Here is a 16,682-nt window from a genome sequence, read left to right as displayed (position 1 = left end):
GAAATGCCTTAGTACCATGAATAGCCAGAGCCTGAACCAGCAAAAACACAAGAGTCCCTTAAAAGTTATCATTATTAACTATTTTATTAGTGCCTTCTAGAAGAGAAACATCTCGATGTTATTTCTCTGCCTTGTTGACTGGATATTTGAAAAACTCCCATCATAAGACTCTGTACCCCTTGACCCTGGCAACATTTCCATTTTTCTAAGTATAATGACACTGTAGTTTGCCAGCAGCTAGGTATCAAACATTTCAAATCACTTTTAGAGTTTGTGAAGGACGTGTGTGCCTTCTACCAACTGAGTCCTATTTTCAAAGCTGTTTATCCAATTGCATGCCCAAGAGTCTGTGTGTTCCGAGATCAAAGAGAGAAGAGGGAGGGTGGGGAGGCAAAAAGGGAAGGAGGAGGAAGATGAAGATCTTTATCACAAGGGAAATTAAGGGGGGGGCGCCTGGGGGGCTCAGTTAAGCATCTGACTTCGGCTCAGGTCATGATCTCAGGGTCCTGGGATCGAGCCTGAGGTAAGCCCCATCTCGGGTTCTCCGCTTGGCAGGGAGTCTGCTTGTCTCTCTCCCTCTGCCCCTCTCCCTGCTCTCTCTGTGTCTCTGTCTCTCTCTTAAATAAATAAACAACTTTAAAAAAAATAGGGAAAATAAGGGGTGCCTGGATGGCTCAGTCCGTTTAGTGTCCGACTCTTCATTTCCGCTCAGGTCATGATCTCAGAGTTCTGAGATCAAGCCCAGACTGAGGCTCTGTGCTGCGCATGGAGTCTGCTTAAGATTCTTTCTCTCCCTCTGCCCCTCCCCCAAGCTCTCTCACACTCTCTCTTAAAAAAAAAGAAAAAAAAAAAAGGAAAACGAGTCAAGGAAATAAAATCTACTGGTTTCCTTGTCCTTTACTTAATCAGATCGAAAAGAACACATATGATAAATAGGGCCCTATATAAGCTAATAATTCAAAAAATGCCTCTCAGAATTCGACAGTGTGTATCTTTGCTGCCTGACTTGGAGAGGCTATGTTTGAGTTCCATCTGCTTTGCTATGTGTGAGGTCCATCTGCTTTGTAATATACTTGTCATTCCTTTGCTGTTGCAAGATTTGCAAGATGCCAGCCCATCTCCTGTAGTATCCTACATTGGAGCCTTTCCCTCCCCTTCTATTTTCTTCTCATTTTCTGGAATTTCAAAACCATAAGGAAGAGCTTATGTGGTAGACTGCATTATTGTTCCTTCTCTTTGACTGCCCTTCTGTAAAGGAGTATATATGATCACGCACTGGCATGTGTCTTGCAGGCCAGCATCCCTGGGGAAAGATGACTTCCCTACTCCCTTGGTTTCAAGTGCTCTGATTTCACCAGTCAACTGGGAATGTGATGACAAATGCCTCATAAAAGCAGAAGCATTGAGAACCACTGCATGGTCCTGCTGTTCCTCTCTTCCCTCTGCCAGGAGAAGGGCATGCCCCAGCTAGGGGCTGTTCCTTCAGCCTGGATTCCAGAATAAAGAGTACCCACGCCACACTTGGCCTATGGTCAGCATACCAAAATGTGAGCCAGAAATGCAGCTTTCTTGGTACAAACCACTGACACTCTCTTCTTCAGTCACAAGCTTGCAAAAGTTGACTAATACATGCACGTTATCATTGTACATTGTATTTTGTCTACATAAAATAGGAGAATGAGTTAGAGGGCTCCAGATGATTCTCATGTAAAGAGGGAGTTCAGATTGGTTCCTTCTGAGTATCTCTCCCCACAACGTATTCATTGCCTCTCCAGGTACATAAGCGTCATCATAGGTACCAGCTGCTATTATTTATAACTGTGACTTCCAGTCCCTTCATAGAAGTCCCCGTCAGCACCTTCACTTATGACCCATCAGATCACAGTGCTATGCCTGTTTTTCAGAGAGCCTAAAAGCTACTGAGAAACAAAACAGCTGGCATCTTGCATACATAGAATAAACCAATACCCTTTGCCAGATGGATATGAAAATCACATCACAACCCAAATTTTAATTTTCAAAAATATTGTGCTTACACTATGAAGTAAATAAGAAGTATCTTCAATCTCTGAAAACTAAAAACAAAAACTTAACTGATTGTTTTTCCCCATCAACTCCTCACCTTCTGTAGACCCTTTTATATGAAGGCGTCTGTTGAGTTCATCCAATTTGTTCTTCATGTGTGAAAACCAGAAAAGGAAAGGAGAAAAAAAAAAAAAAAGCAAATCAGAAATGTCCTGTCTTTCCTGCATGCTTCTTTCTACTTAGAATCTTACTAAATTCAAAACAGGACCCTAAAATCCATAAGTTCTGTAGAGGAATTCCTATTTGATCTCAAATTGATGTTGTAGGCTCCACCTCCTAGGAGATCAGTGGTCACGAGCACCTTCTTTAATCTCCCCATGACTTTGTTTCCTTTCCCTAAAACTGTGCATAATCATGGAAGCAAGCTCCCAACTATGGTAAGAATGGTTATTTGGGCACATATATATGTAAACTAATTAGAATACTACCTCAATATTTCAGATTAATCCTAGGTACACTAAAGTGATTCCCAAACTAATTAATGAAATCACTTTTTCCAAGGTTGGAAAGTAATGGCTCAGCAACTGGCATACGTGTACGAGAACACTGGCCATAATGTCTACCGCATCCTTGTTTGGAGGAGCTAACAACTGGAAATTACCAAATATTCTCAAATAGGAAAATGAATAAAATCATTATGGTATATTTATACAAATGTTAACTATTAGAGTAAAAAATGAATGTGCTAAAACTCATGTATTAATGTGCATACATCTCAAACATACAATAAACAAAATAACTGCAGGATACATATAGTACAACACTATTTATTTATTTATTTATTTTAGCACACTATTTTTTTTTATTATGTAATGTTAATCGCCATATATTACATCATTAGTTTTTGGTGTAGTGTTCCTATTTACACAGAAATGTGTAATATGCAAAACTGTACCATAGGTTATTTTAGGGAACTATATTAAAGATTAATTAATATATTATTTAAGAGATATATATGTATGGAGTAAAAATATAGAGACCTGCCTGGCAATTATGTACACTATATTCAAGATAGTAATTACCTCTGGGGTAGGGAAAAAGTGGGATTGGAAGGGAGTGTGTACACATGGAGCTTCCACTGAATCTGTAACATTTTCTTTCTCATGATGTGTGTATTATGGTATTTTATTTTATTAATCTGTACACCTTCTCAGGATGTCTGGATTTTTTTTTTTTTAAGAGAAGGAATGTAGTCTTTTGGAGAAACCCATAGACAAAATAAAGACAATCCAGAATTTGTCTAAAATGGTTTCAGATAACAAATCCCAAATATTTCTTGTTTTCCAGCAGAAAGGTAATTCAGAAAGCAAGATACAACTACCAGATTCCTCTAAAGTTATACTTGGAATCTACCTCAAAAGCCACTTCCTAGTGACTCTGGCAATGCAACACCTCCAGCTGAGGTCTGAGAAATTACCTGCCTTATAGTAATTAGCTTTGTTGGTTCTTGTCAGAAGCAAAAGTAGGAAGGAGAAATAAAAGGGGTTGGGGGAAGAAGAGCAAACTGAATTCCTGCAGTGGTGAGCTTTTCCCACCCTGTGGCTCCCAGAGCCTTAGGAATCCCGGAAGGCAGCACACAGTAGAAGGGGACAGGGTAGGCAGGAGAACTATGGTCCATTTTCCAAGGTCTAATAGAAGATTCACACATTTACCGATAATAAAACCACACATACAAAAATAACAGATTTTTTTTTTCTTTGTGCTGGAATCACATCAACTCAGTGTGGGAACACTGATTATTTCTTGCTATCAGAGCACTGACTGGTAACTATAAGGGTCTTAGATCAATATAAAATTCAATAAGCAAATTATTGCTTAACACTTGTAGTTTGGTGTTCAAAACCTGTCCAAACACAATGTGCTGGGTGGTTTTCTATTTGTACCACCCCCCTCCCCATCCATGCTGCACCCTCCTCTCCCCTGCTCTGCACCCTGGGCAACTGACCTTGTACCAAAGAGCCAGCCTGCTCCTCCAGCTCCCTGCTGGCTTCCACCAATGCAAGGCACCAGTGAGCAATTAGAGGAGAGACAACAGAGAGTATTTACTCCCCCAGGTTGCGGTGTACCAGCTGCACCCATCTACCAAATCCCATAGTTCCCCCCTATACAGTTCTCTCTCCATGTTCTAGTCCCTTTATTGTTCACAAGGATTGACACCTTGTGAGCCCCCGGGTGCTATAGCATCGCTCACTACCTTGCCTCTACCCTGCCCAGCCTACGTAAATAATCCTCTCAGGAAACATGATTCACATAACCCCTTTAAACTCTCTTTAAAAACCTTTTGTGCATAGGCCATCTGTTTCCTATTGGGACCATGATAGATAGACACGTGATCCAGGTAGAAAAAAAGAAAAAGCCTTTGGTTGGGAATTGTGACTCTCCAGAACAGCATCATGAATTCTACTTTTTTGCCCTTTGTTCTCTACACCTATGCTCCCCAAAATGGTAGCCACCAGCCATATATGGCTCTTTCAATTTAAAGTAATTAAACAAAATTTAAATTTTCATTCCAAGTGCTTAAAAACTATATCTGCCCAGTGACCAGCCCAGAAATAGACCGTCATCACAGAAATTTCTAGTGGACAGCACTGCTCTACACCCAACAAGCTCCTCCATGATAAACATAAAGATTATTTCTACCTTTTGCTCTACCTTATCATCACAGTTACAGCCCAGGTCAAAATCAGACTGAAGGTACATAATCCCTGGATAGTTAGGTCTGGTAACTTCCTCTGGCATGGTTGGCCTGAAGGTATTAGTGCGCAGGAGATGATTCAAACTTCCGTGGGTCCCGTTATTAGGAGCTGGCTTCAAGCCCAGGAGATCTGGTGAGAAGAAAGAAAGGAAGCCAGGTGCTTTATAAATATTTTTTGATGAGATACAGTAAGAGTCAAAACCTTTCATGTTCTAATGGTCTGAAAACTCTGAACACAAATCTGAATTGGATAAAGCCAAAATTAATTGTAGGCACTCCTTTCTTAGTTCCTGAACCATGCTAGCTGACCATGTCTTGCCACAGCTTTCGGAAATAGCCATGGTCGTTGCCCAACTATAGAGAGAGAGATTCCCAAAAAGAAAGAGGGAAGGAATGGGGTCCTGCCTAGCTACTGCTTATGTCTCTGACTGCGACAGGGACAACACCTTCCTACGGCGCTGAGACTTTTTATCCCACCTTTTGGAATAGGACTTATAATCAATAAATAACCTCTAGTCTGCCCTCTAATGCACTCCACAGAAGTATGGCGAGAAGAGGAGGCTTTGGCCCAGTGCCTTGAAAGGCTGCTGTGAAATGAACAGGCTGATTTCATAGCAAGTGAACAGTTGCCAAGCAGGCACACAGTGACTCGCCTAAGCTGAGAGGCAGGACAGGGGAGAGCGAGCAGCCAAGATGGGAAAAGAACCCAGGAGACCCGACTTTCAGACTCCCCCTCTAACCACCAGACTGGCACTCCCTTACTAAATAGGAAAAGTTGTCCTCATTCAGCAACTAGAAGCTCAAGGAAGAAAAATAATTAGGAGCACATAAATAGCTGGCCAGGATGCAAGCTGGCAACATTTTAACTGCGCTGCAACATGAGAGATGAAGGTGGGAGAAAGCTCTGTGAGGAACTCTTCTTGCTTCATCGGGTCTCTGACCGGTGGTGTCAAACTGTACTGTGATGTGAGATCAGCCAGAGGCTGCCAACAGCAACACTATGAAAACTCCCCATTAGTCAACTGTTAAAGGAAGACAAAGAAGCCTTAGAAGGAGATGAGACTCTGTCCTTCGAACCAATGGGCACGTTACCACCATTTTTTTTTTTCCCAGGGAGGTGAAGTGGTCCTAGAAAACAGACACCTCAGTTCTTTCTCTGACCTTATGAAGCATCTGAGTTATCATATGATAACTCAGCTTTGATTAAGTAAGTGACTTACCACACATAACATTGTAAAGTTCAATGTTTTCAAATGGAGGCACTTTAGTCTTGTACTTAAACGTTGGGCCATAACCTACAAAAACAGTCTTCCAAAAGAAAAGAAAACAAACAAAAACAATTAGACATTGCTAATATCCAGTAGCAACCCTTCCCCTGTTCATGAATACTGTACAACTTTATTCACACCCTTCTTCGCCAGCCCTTCTGAGAATCACTAAAATACATTTTCAACTCACAGGTCTGTGGTCATACCTGCATGCTGTTGACCTTGTTATCAAATCCATGGTCTCCCTGGAAAAAACATTTTCCTGATGGTTTCTTATATACATCCAAAGGTTTCCTATATCAAAATAATTATAGGATTAGTCAGGATTTCTCATGAAATGCCTCATAAAAAGCCAATTTGAGCACACAAAATATCTCTAAGAAGTTGATTTTACAAGCATATTTGTCTCTATTATAATTGTATCATCCCTGTAGTGTTGAAAAGATGATGCTATTCATTTTCCCCAATTGGCTTTATTTTGACAACTGGCCCAGGACAAATGGGGACCTCTGAACAGAAGTCAGTTACCCTCTCCTCGTACCTCATGCTTGCACTGAGCAAAGCATTTGTCACAGGTCGTGTTCTGTCTGCCCATGTGCTTCACTAGCCCCAAAACTAAGATTCACCACTCTGGGATCATGTTTGTTTGGGATAGAGGAGTGAACAATGCCAAGCACATGATAAGCACTTTTTTAAAAGATTTATTTATTTATCAGAGAGAGAATGAGAGAGAGAGAGAGAGAGAGAGAGAAAGAGCACACAAGCAGGGGGAGCTGCAGGCAGAGGGAGAAGCAGGCTCCCTGCTGAGCAAGGAGCCCGATGCGGGACTCAATCCCAGGACCCTGGGATCATGACCTGAGCTGAAGGCAGCCGCTTAACCAACTGAGCCACCCAGGCATCCCCAAAGTAGGCACTTTTTAAACATGGGATACTTCATCAATGAATGGAGATCTGTATTTTATAAAAATGTTTGCACACAAATTTACCTATCTGTGGAATACAACTAGAGAGTATAACTGAGTGGGAAACCTAACATATAATAGTGACATATTTCACAAAAGCCCAGACTCACCTAGACAACATCTCTATTTAGAAATAGAAAGTGAAAACATTGCTCTCTAGGCATCAAAACCACTTAAACTTCCTGCTGTGACAGGAAAATGCCTTTTGATCAAGTGTCACGCAGCCCTTTTCCAAAAACACTTTCATGTTTATTAATACAAATTTTCCTGTGGGTCCAATTTCTATGGATCCTTGTAAGCACTTACAGGGTCTACTGCACTGAACTAAAGGGCTTGGTGGAAATCAAATTAAATATTTGGGGCCCCACTCTTAGGAAAAGCACTTTCTGCTTGGGATAATGAGATATGTGTATATGATAACTCAACAATGCAAGAGTTGAATTAAAAAGATTTACTGATGATTAAAATACCTGGCTTTGGTCTCCACTAATTTGGTCAACTGTCATCATCTCTCACTTCTACTCAACGCCCAGTTTTCCTTCATATCAACCAGCTGCACCGAATTTGCTCTCTCTACCATGTCACCCCGTATGTAAAAGGCCCTGCAGACGACACACTCGGCCAAGCCCATATCATTCACATCTTTGTAACTATTCCATGAAGATGCCCCATGTCCATTCTAAATGATTTCAATAACTTCTGGTCTTCATACACCTCTTTACATAATCCTACATATTTAACTCTGTGTAGCCCCCTGACAATTACCATAGAATATTTATGTATTTGTCACATGTCTCTCGCCGGGTGTTTCATACTGATGTGAGTTTCTAGAGGACCGCCATCTTCTCGTCATCTTTGCTCCCTTGGTAAACTCACTAAAGTACCCAACTAGAGTGTATATAGTAGTTCGATTATTACCACAGACCAGCTCACAAAGCTTTTCTTAAGGAGAAAGTCAGAGCAAGAGTGAGCGGAAAAGGGCTTCTGCCAGGTCTGTTTGAGAATGGATAAACTTTTAATGATTAATTCTGTGGAAGTGCTTAGAATTTCCGGACACATTCTACACCAGATTCAAGAGCAAGAAATAGTCTCTTAAATATTGGAAAGTCTTTTATAGCTCAAAAGAAGGCAAACATCTGAAATATTTAAGGCAATATAAAACGTGCCTACAGTAACAGAAGTTTTAAGATTAACAACATTTTCTAAACTCCTCTACAAATATTGCTACAGGGTAAGTCTTGTCAACCCAGACCAAATCAGTCCAGCTGTGGTAAGCCAATGTCCCAGGCACACTTTTGACCTAATAAGTAATAAGAATAGAGGCTAGGGTGTAAATTTAAAAAATGAAAGGAGAGAGAAAGAGAGAGAGAGAGAGAGAGAGACCACACAGAGATGCACTGAGAGACTTCAAAGAGACACCAAGAGGCTGGGATACAGAAAACAGAGATGTGTTGGCTCAGCACTTTGATCTAGCATAAAAAGTCTTTGCAAATGGTGGGATTTCCAACTGAGATTTCTTTTTTGTTTTTTTCTTTTTGATGGCTAAGGATCTTATAGCACTCCAGTTGCCAAAGAGGTGGTTATGAAGATCAAGAAGAGTCCCTGCCAATCCCCAAGTTACCTTGCGACGTGCCATCTGCGGTCCACCAATAAATGGATGTCCTCAATTCTTCTGTTGTTGGCATAGTGCAAGCGTTTGGGAAGGTGCTGCTTCATGTAAGGCTTAAAGTGCTGATCTGGTTTTTTACACTGAAATAGAAATGGAAATTGGACTTTATATGGAGGATTTTCTAGAAAAAGTCCTAGATATTCTCTCTCTAGAAAATCAAAGGAGGTTTTAAGCCAAACAAAAGGTGGGTTAGTGAATAAATGGAATTTGTCATCCCCTATCAAATAACGCAAGCTGAAAAGAACTAGGTTCAAAGGGGATTTGATAACTTGGTAGATGACATGGAAGGTTATCAGAGGGTAGTTGGGAATTTTTAAGATATATTCCTGACTTGTGAGACTATAGCTATGAGCAACTCAAACTCTAAAGCCTTTTCCAACTACTTCAAGTCAAGGGTCGGGAGGTGGGGTGGGAAGGGAGGACGAGGCACACTTGGGCCTGTGTGATTACATCCTGCAGGGGCGGGGGGGGGCGAGGGAACAGGGTGATGGGCAGATCTGGTTCAGAGAGAGTAAGGATGTGTTTACTCATGAATGAGTACTTTTCAGTTCTAATGGAAAGATCAAATATTCTCAGTTTGTATCACTGCCAAGACCATTAGGGAGCCTGCAGCTGTCCACAGTTTTGAAGTTTTGAGAACTCTTAGAGAAACAAATACATGGGACTGCCGGGCAGTAAGGAAAATGTTCCTTCCGCCCCACAGGGTAGGGGATCCTAGGAAGTGAGTATGTGGAAGCTACTCTGAGGGCAGAGGCTGGGTGACCTGTAATACTTACCGTGAGATTAGCAATAATGGCTTTAGGGTCATCTGTTCAAAGAGAGAAGGAGAAAAATTTCAAAAGAGATGACAATAATCACTGAGAGAAATAATTTTTACAGCAAGACTCAATTCTTTCTCTTCCCCCCTCCCCAGAAGAGATATCACTTTAAGCTTTGTCTGAAATATATATAAAATTGGGGCACCTGGGTGACTCAGTTCGTTAAGCATCTGACTCTTGGGTTTCGGCTCAGGTCATGATCTCAGGGTCCTGGGATCAAGCTCTGTGTCAGGCTCCCCTCCCTGTCAGCGGGGAGTTGGCTTGTCTCCCTCTCCCTCCCCCTGCTCTCTCTCTCTCAAGTAAATAAATACATCTTTAAAACACACACACACACACACACACACACACACGTATATGTAAAATTGTGTGTGAGTACTTAATATTTTGGTCAGTGAAATGGAATTACGTAAGTGGAAATACTCCTATGGTAAATTTCCCTGCTAGATCTGGTTCTTCTCTTCTGGAAGGGAATTCCTCCTCCCAGAGCACAAGGATAATGCTAGATAAACATCCTTAAGTTCCCCCAAATGGTCCCTCTGGATCTTGGCTTTAGCTCATTTGCACTTCGACATCAGGAACCAAACTGGGCATTTGGGGCTTTTAGCGTAACGTCCTATTTATCTGCAGATCTTGGAAACAAGTTATCATCCACTTTAAGATGAAACTTCTAATCCACTGAGTTATTTTTTTCTACAGGGAGTTTTGTTGCCTCAGTAACACCATGGGTCTAATCCATAGGTAGCTGTCCCTCTCCAGCCACAGACACACATGTATGCGCCACCTTTATTTTCACTACCAGTGAGCAAAAGATATTTTAGTCAGTACCCTGGACGAGCTAAAAGCAAAATTATGTAAATGATGGCTGTGTATAAACTGCGGACAGGATTTTATCATCAGAAGGCCCCCTTTTCGGGGGGTGAAGAGAAACAGCAGATTGTAGGTTGGTTGAATTTTGTTTTCAAAAAATTTGCTTTAGTGTGTCATTATAGAATCAGCAGAAAAGGAAAGCAGCGTACAGAAGAGACAGCAACTCTCATGAAGCAGTCCTCCCTGAAATTTAAAAGTCAGTGGAGTAGGTCATGTCTATGTCATTTCCTGCTGTATCCCCAGGGCCTCATTCATACTAGGTGCTCAATAAGCATTTGTTAATAAATACAAATAAATATTTGTTCTTATTTGTTGAAAATGCATGACTAAGCTTGCCTTGCAGTGTAAGTACACACTCTTCAAAGACAGTTTTCAGAATCTTGGTTCTAAAGCTATGAAATCCAAAGCTAAAATGTGGATCCCATTCTACTTAAATTGGGGTTAAATTTTAGGTTTATCTTTTTTAAAAAAAGATTTTATCAGGTGCGCCTGGGTGGCTCAGTCGTTAAGCATCTGCCTTCAGCTCAGGTCACGATCCCAGGGTCCTGGGATCGAGCCCCGCATCGGGCTCCCTGCTCTGTGGGAAGCCTGCTTCTCCCTCTCCCACTCCCCCTGCTTGTGTTCCCTCTCCTGCTGTCTCTCTCTCGGTCAAATAAATAAATAAAATCTTTAAAAAAAATAAAAAAGATTTTATTCATTTGAGAGAGAGAGAGAGAGCACAAGTGGGGGGTGGGTGGGCAGAAGGAGAGGGAGAAGCAGGCTCCCCACTGAGCAGGGAGCCTGATGTGGGTAGGGCTCAATCCCAGGACCCTGGGATCATGACCTGAGCTGAAGGCAGATACTTAACCGACTGAGCCACCCAGGCGCCCCTTATTTGCATCTTTTAATGGAAAGCAAGTAAGTAATAATTGTAGCAACAATGGCTAACCCAAATTGTGTCCCTCTGATGTGCGAGCTTTGTAGACACTTTCTCTCTGGTCCTTCACAGCTAACTCTGGGAGGCAGGTGCTATTAGAATTTTCACCAAGCCAATGGGCATTTAGAAGAGGGGGGCTTGCCCACTGGGACTCTGGCAATCTGACTGAGCATTCTATGCTTCGAAGCTCCACACTCTGTGGACTCATAAACCACAGTCCTCAAAGGGACCATACCGGGTAAGTTCACGTTCTTTGATAATGAAGAAAAATAAATAGCACAGGGCAATCTTGTGCTCAGATAAATCAGAGAACGACTGGAAAATAATAAATGCCCAAGTCCATGCTTAGGACACCAACCCTTCAGTTCTGAAGTTCTCAGGCCTCTCTTGCCGACAGCTCCCACTTTGCATGAGGGGAAGAGGTCCCAAGCACAGGCTGGTGCTTAAGAACCGGTGAATCTGGGTTCACATCCCAGCTCTGCCACTGCCTAGCTCTCACCCTCCTAGCCAGTGACTTCACTTCTCTCTGGGCCTTGATTTCTACTGTCTGCAGAAGGGGATAGTAACACTTGGCACATAGGGTTATTAAAAGGAGTAAAGAAGACTGTGTGCATATTTAGCTGAACTAGTGAGACGAACAAGATGTCACCATTGCAGCTAACATTAATACAACTTTGACTACGTGCTGAACACTAATCTATGGGATATGCAGGTAATCCCTCATTAATCTTTCCAACAATCCTACTTTATAGATGAGGAAACCAAGGCTTGGAGCATTTAAGTAGCTTGCCCAAGGTCACAGAGGGACCACCTGGCAGAGCTGGGATTTGAACTCAGACATCCTGCCACCACTGTCTGTGTTGCTCACCACCCCCTCTACTGACTCTCACCAAAGGAAATCACGTATCTGCAAATACTTAATTATTGGTAGTTATTATTTCATTGGCCCCAAGAAAGTTTTCCTTTTCCCCTAAAAGAGCCTCCCCATTACATTTACTCATGTCCTGTTCCCCTAAAACAGCCTCCCCATTACATTTACTCAGCCTCCCCATTACATTTACTCATGACCTTTCAAAATAGACAAAACCTTTCTTGCCTAAGCCCGAAAATGCAAGTACTAAATCAAAAGGTACCCTAGTGACTTGTGTCCTGTCTCTGTCCAGGGCCTGCCTGTCTCAAGTGAGCAGAGGAGCGGGGAGGACACGGAGGAAGGAAAGGGCATGAGGAGAAGCAGCAGAAACACTGATCACTTGTTTATTTTACAACGTTGCCTGGAGCTGACCTTGGAACAGTTCCCATTTGTGTTGACTCAGGAACACAGTTTGGGAAAAACTTAATTTTCCAAAGCTTTACACTTGTGTCAATGGTTTCTTATTCCCAAGGCTAAAACCTCTAAAAGATTTTTTCCCCCCAAAATGCAGCATGTCTCCAACAAGACTGTGGACTTCTCAGAAGCTAGGTGGGCACCACCTAAAACATCGTAGTCTATAAATAAAGGCTCTTGTCAGTAGCATATCATAACCTGAATGCATACAACGTAAGTGACAAGATTGTTCCTGTTCATATCTAATCTTCCAGAATGGCTGCCATCTCCCAAGGGTGTAATAATTCTCCTGCGTTCTGTCAATCACTTTCATAAAGGTGAAGAGTCCCCTTCAACTGGGCTCCTAGGGACATTCGGGGTCTAAGTGTGGCTCTGCCAACCTTGTCCTAGACTCCCCAGCTTCCGCTAAAGAGGGAGCCTGAACCTCTTGTTGAAACGTCCCTCTCCTGTAAAAGCTTATGGTTATACGCATGTCTCAAATTAAGTATATTTTCCACATAAAGAGAACAAGGGTAAATAGTTACATGATGCTACCATGTGCCAGGACCTACTGTAAGAGATGTACACAGATTTATTTTCACAAGAACTCAAAGCCATAGCCGTTATCATCATCCCATTTTTCAGATGAAAAAAACTGAGACTTAGAGTTTACATGACGTATTCAAGGACACTCAGCTAAGCAGGAGCAATATTAGGATTTTTACCCAAGTATTCCACCTTCAGGGAAAAAGCTCTTCTGTACTCTACTATATTACCATTCTGACAACTTAGTATTTTAAGAATCAACTTACATTTAGCATTATTGCTAAATTTAGACCGAATTCTTCCTAGAGTTCCAGGCACTAACGTAATGTCATCCACATTAGTCAGGTAATTGCTCAAGAACTCTGTTCTGTCACATGTGACATCTTCCATTCCTATGGGGAGAAAAAGAAGTGTTTTCAGGCAATTGTAAACTTAAAATCCTAACACAGACACTGAAAATGACATCCAGGCATCTCCTTAATTCGTTTGTAACAACTTAATGCGAGGATCCCTCTCCTCTGAGATGTCTTAGCTTGACTTTAAATTTTTTAATGCTTCGTTATATCACCTTTTCACCAGGTTTTGATTTAGTCACATCATCTCGCAGTGCTAGAAGATTGAAAATGCATCATCTCAATGATCATCTTCAGTCATTCAGCAAGAACAGCAAGACAAAGGAAGTAACTATGATCTTTCTTTTAAGCTATTTACATAGCCATTATGAAAAAGATCTACTCTAAAAAAAAAAAAAAAAAAAGAATCCTAGGTTGCTTCAAACTCTTCCCAGCTGGGGGTGGTGTAAATAACTGGAATATATAGTTCTGTGTCTCTTATTATAAAATGTCATTTTCCAATTCTCTCTCTCTAATATATCTCCTGACTTGAGTACATAATCACCAGTCCTCAGCTGGCCTCCACTGGTGGCCTTGGATGTTACTGACAAAACAACATTGGCAACAAGAGATGAGAAAAAAAAAATGTCAGCCCCAATGACCACCCAAACTGAAAAACAAAATATTGCTGAAAACAAGTTGTAAACAATGTAATCAGTCAAAACTGAAGGCTAGTGACTAGAACACAAAAAGGGTCTAGGTAGGGGATTTTTTTAACCAACAAGTATTCCTCCCCCATGCAAGATTTGTTTCCTGTCCCCATCCAAAAAAAGTCTTGATCAATGTTAAAAATAAATAAATTAAAAAACAACACAAACTCAAATTTCAGAATAACAGACAATGAAAGCTGGTCATTTTGAAATTTCTCAGACATGGAAGGTGAAAGTTTAATATACTGCTTTGCACAATCCAATAGATAGATATTCTCTAAGAGGGGGGAAATAAGGGATTCTGTAAAGGACGTCCTAAAGTTTTGGAATAAAGAAATATAACCCAGAGTGGTATAGACCTGATAAAATCCAAATTATTCCCTTCTGGGAGTCCCAGATCAAGATGTCTCCACCTCTTTTTCAATACAAATTGGAATGAAGAAAGACAAAAACATATCCCAACATAGCACAAAGGGTATATAACTTGTCTTTTAACATTTAAACTCTCAGAAAGAAAAAGTAAAACAATGAATAGCTACTATGTTTTCATACACTGTTAACTCAGGAAGAGAAAGTCTCCAAATCCATATTACTGGAAGACTGGAAGGACCCTCTGTTGGGTACATGTCTAGGAAGTCACTTCTGTGGCCCCAGGGGTAAACCACCTCTCTTGCTTTCAAAGACTATATGTGAAGTGCTTCTCAAGGATCATCCCCTCCATCCTCCAGACTAACTCTGTGTAGATGGTGTTAGTGTTCTCATTCTACATAAGAGGAGGCCGCATCCCATGGCTCTGGAGTGGCACAGTGCAAGTTGAACTCCACTGAAATCCATTCTTACTCCAAAGCCCAGGCTCTGAAACACTAGACCATGCTACCTTTCAAGAAAGGGATGCTATGGCTCTCCAAAGTCAAAGCAATCTACTCATCCCGGAAGCCTGCATCTGGTAAGACAAGGTTTTAATCAAAGACCTTTACAGTGCTCTAGCATACGACTCACTGGGACCCGTCCACCTCTTAGACAGCAGGCTCCAGCCTGTGACCAAATGCTCTTGACATGTCTGGGCAACTTAAATTGAAAAAGCTGTGTCCCATGCTCCAGATGCTCTGTCTTATCTGTAGCTTTCCACCAAGTCAAATTCATGGGGCATGATTTTACAGAGGGTTGCACTTAGCCCCTGCCAAAGAGCAAGTTAGTCCCACAATTTTTTTTTTTAAGTTTCTCCTAGATTTCCTAGAACATTCTGGAAAGAAAACTATAGGCCCAAAGCAGACCTTTGACTGGGGAGACTTGCCTGCCTTTCTTAACAAAACTCCCAAAGAATCTACCAATTTTTCCCCCCAAACCCTCTCCTAGAATGGAATGTGAGACTGCATTGCAGGGTCACTCTTTCAATTTGATAGTTCTAGAAGGCAGGAGGCACTCTCTAGAAATCAGGGTGCACAGCTAGGAAATAAGAATGTTCTCTGAGGATCCCCTCCCAGCTCTCTAATACCTAATGTTTATGATGTTCAAAACGTGGTCATGAATTTTTCTACTTTGTACAGTGCTTTAGAAAAACACTCCTTCTTCCTCTCTTTAACAGTTTCTGTAACTGAAGCAGGGCCCTCTGGTTTGGGTCTCAAATTCCCTCAGTGAATACAGGGATATCATTTTACTTATACACCTCTTCTTTGATAAAAATCCTATGTCTCTTCCCCTTTATCATATTTAGGTTTATTTTTTTAGCCACATAAACTCTGTAGCCTCCTTTTGGGGAGATGAGGTAGTAGGACTTGATATGTCACATTCACAGAGGAAGTGATTAATACCACAAGCGAACTGTCTGCCACACTTCAGTAAGAGGCAGAATTTTGGAGAAAGACTTTCTTTCCTGCAAAGGAAAGGAAGACACAGGAAGTCTCTGGTTTTGATCAAAATGATCCAGGGTCATCTCAGGTCATCTCATACTTTTGAGTCATGGCCTGACTTCTTTTCCTACCCTGAAGAAAGAGGGAAGGAGGTGAAGAATACAATCTGGGATTCTGAGAGCACGGGTTCCTCCCCCAACACCATCAGAAACATGATCTATGTAGCTGTCCTATTAGCAAAGAAAAAACAAAGCTTTACCATGGTCTCCAACAAAGATGACATTGACACAGCGATGAAGCTTCAGCTGTTTCAGTCCATCCATTAATTGCCCCACTGTTTTGTCAATTTCCCTCAGAGGATTTGTCATCTGGAAAAAGGAGCAAATTAGTCCCTGCAGGTATTTTTTTTTTTTTCCTTTCAGTTTCTCATAGATCTTCTATCCCTAGAACATTCTGGAAAGAAAGCTTCAGGCCCAGAGGCAGAGCTTTGTCTAGGGAGATTTGCCTGCCACTCTTAATGAAAATCTGTTCTGAGCACTTTTATTTGTATCATTTCAGGAACATAAAACCTCTCCTCATCCAATCCCTTTCAAAATTCTGTGATACAAAAATATCAGAAATATTAAGGGCAATTCTTTTCTTTTTTAGAGATAAAATGACC

General features: G+C 41.5%; 1 protein-coding gene across 6 annotated transcripts in view; it reads right to left on the bottom strand.

Moving 5' to 3' along the window:
• ENPP2 (ectonucleotide pyrophosphatase/phosphodiesterase 2) overlaps positions 1–16,682 on the bottom strand; it is a 79,793-nt gene that overhangs the window by 21,964 nt on the left and 41,147 nt on the right. For 4 of the 6 annotated variants that reach the window (XM_088022768.1, XM_028090854.2, XM_028090849.2 and 1 more), the window contains 8 exons: positions 16,281–16,389; positions 13,396–13,521; positions 9,456–9,487; positions 8,632–8,759; positions 6,255–6,342; positions 6,001–6,088; positions 4,726–4,910; positions 2,123–2,174 (listed from right to left, as the gene is read on the bottom strand). In XM_088022768.1, the coding sequence (XP_087878894.1) occupies positions 2,123–2,174; positions 4,726–4,910; positions 6,001–6,088; positions 6,255–6,342; positions 8,632–8,759; positions 9,456–9,487; positions 13,396–13,521; positions 16,281–16,389 (808 nt within the window). The remainder of the gene's footprint in view (positions 1–2,122; positions 2,175–4,725; positions 4,911–6,000; positions 6,089–6,254; positions 6,343–8,631; positions 8,760–9,455; positions 9,488–13,395; positions 13,522–16,280; positions 16,390–16,682) is intronic. The other 2 variants (XM_028090851.2, XM_028090853.2) reach the window with 1 other exon arrangement.

Source organism: Eumetopias jubatus, unplaced genomic scaffold (genome assembly GCF_037043125.1).
Source record: "Eumetopias jubatus isolate StellerSeaLion01/CBP00866 unplaced genomic scaffold, mEumJub1_p1.0 scaffold_4, whole genome shotgun sequence".
Lineage (NCBI taxonomy): Eukaryota > Metazoa > Chordata > Mammalia > Carnivora > Otariidae > Eumetopias > Eumetopias jubatus.
This window is presented reverse-complemented; position numbering and strand designations above follow the sequence as displayed.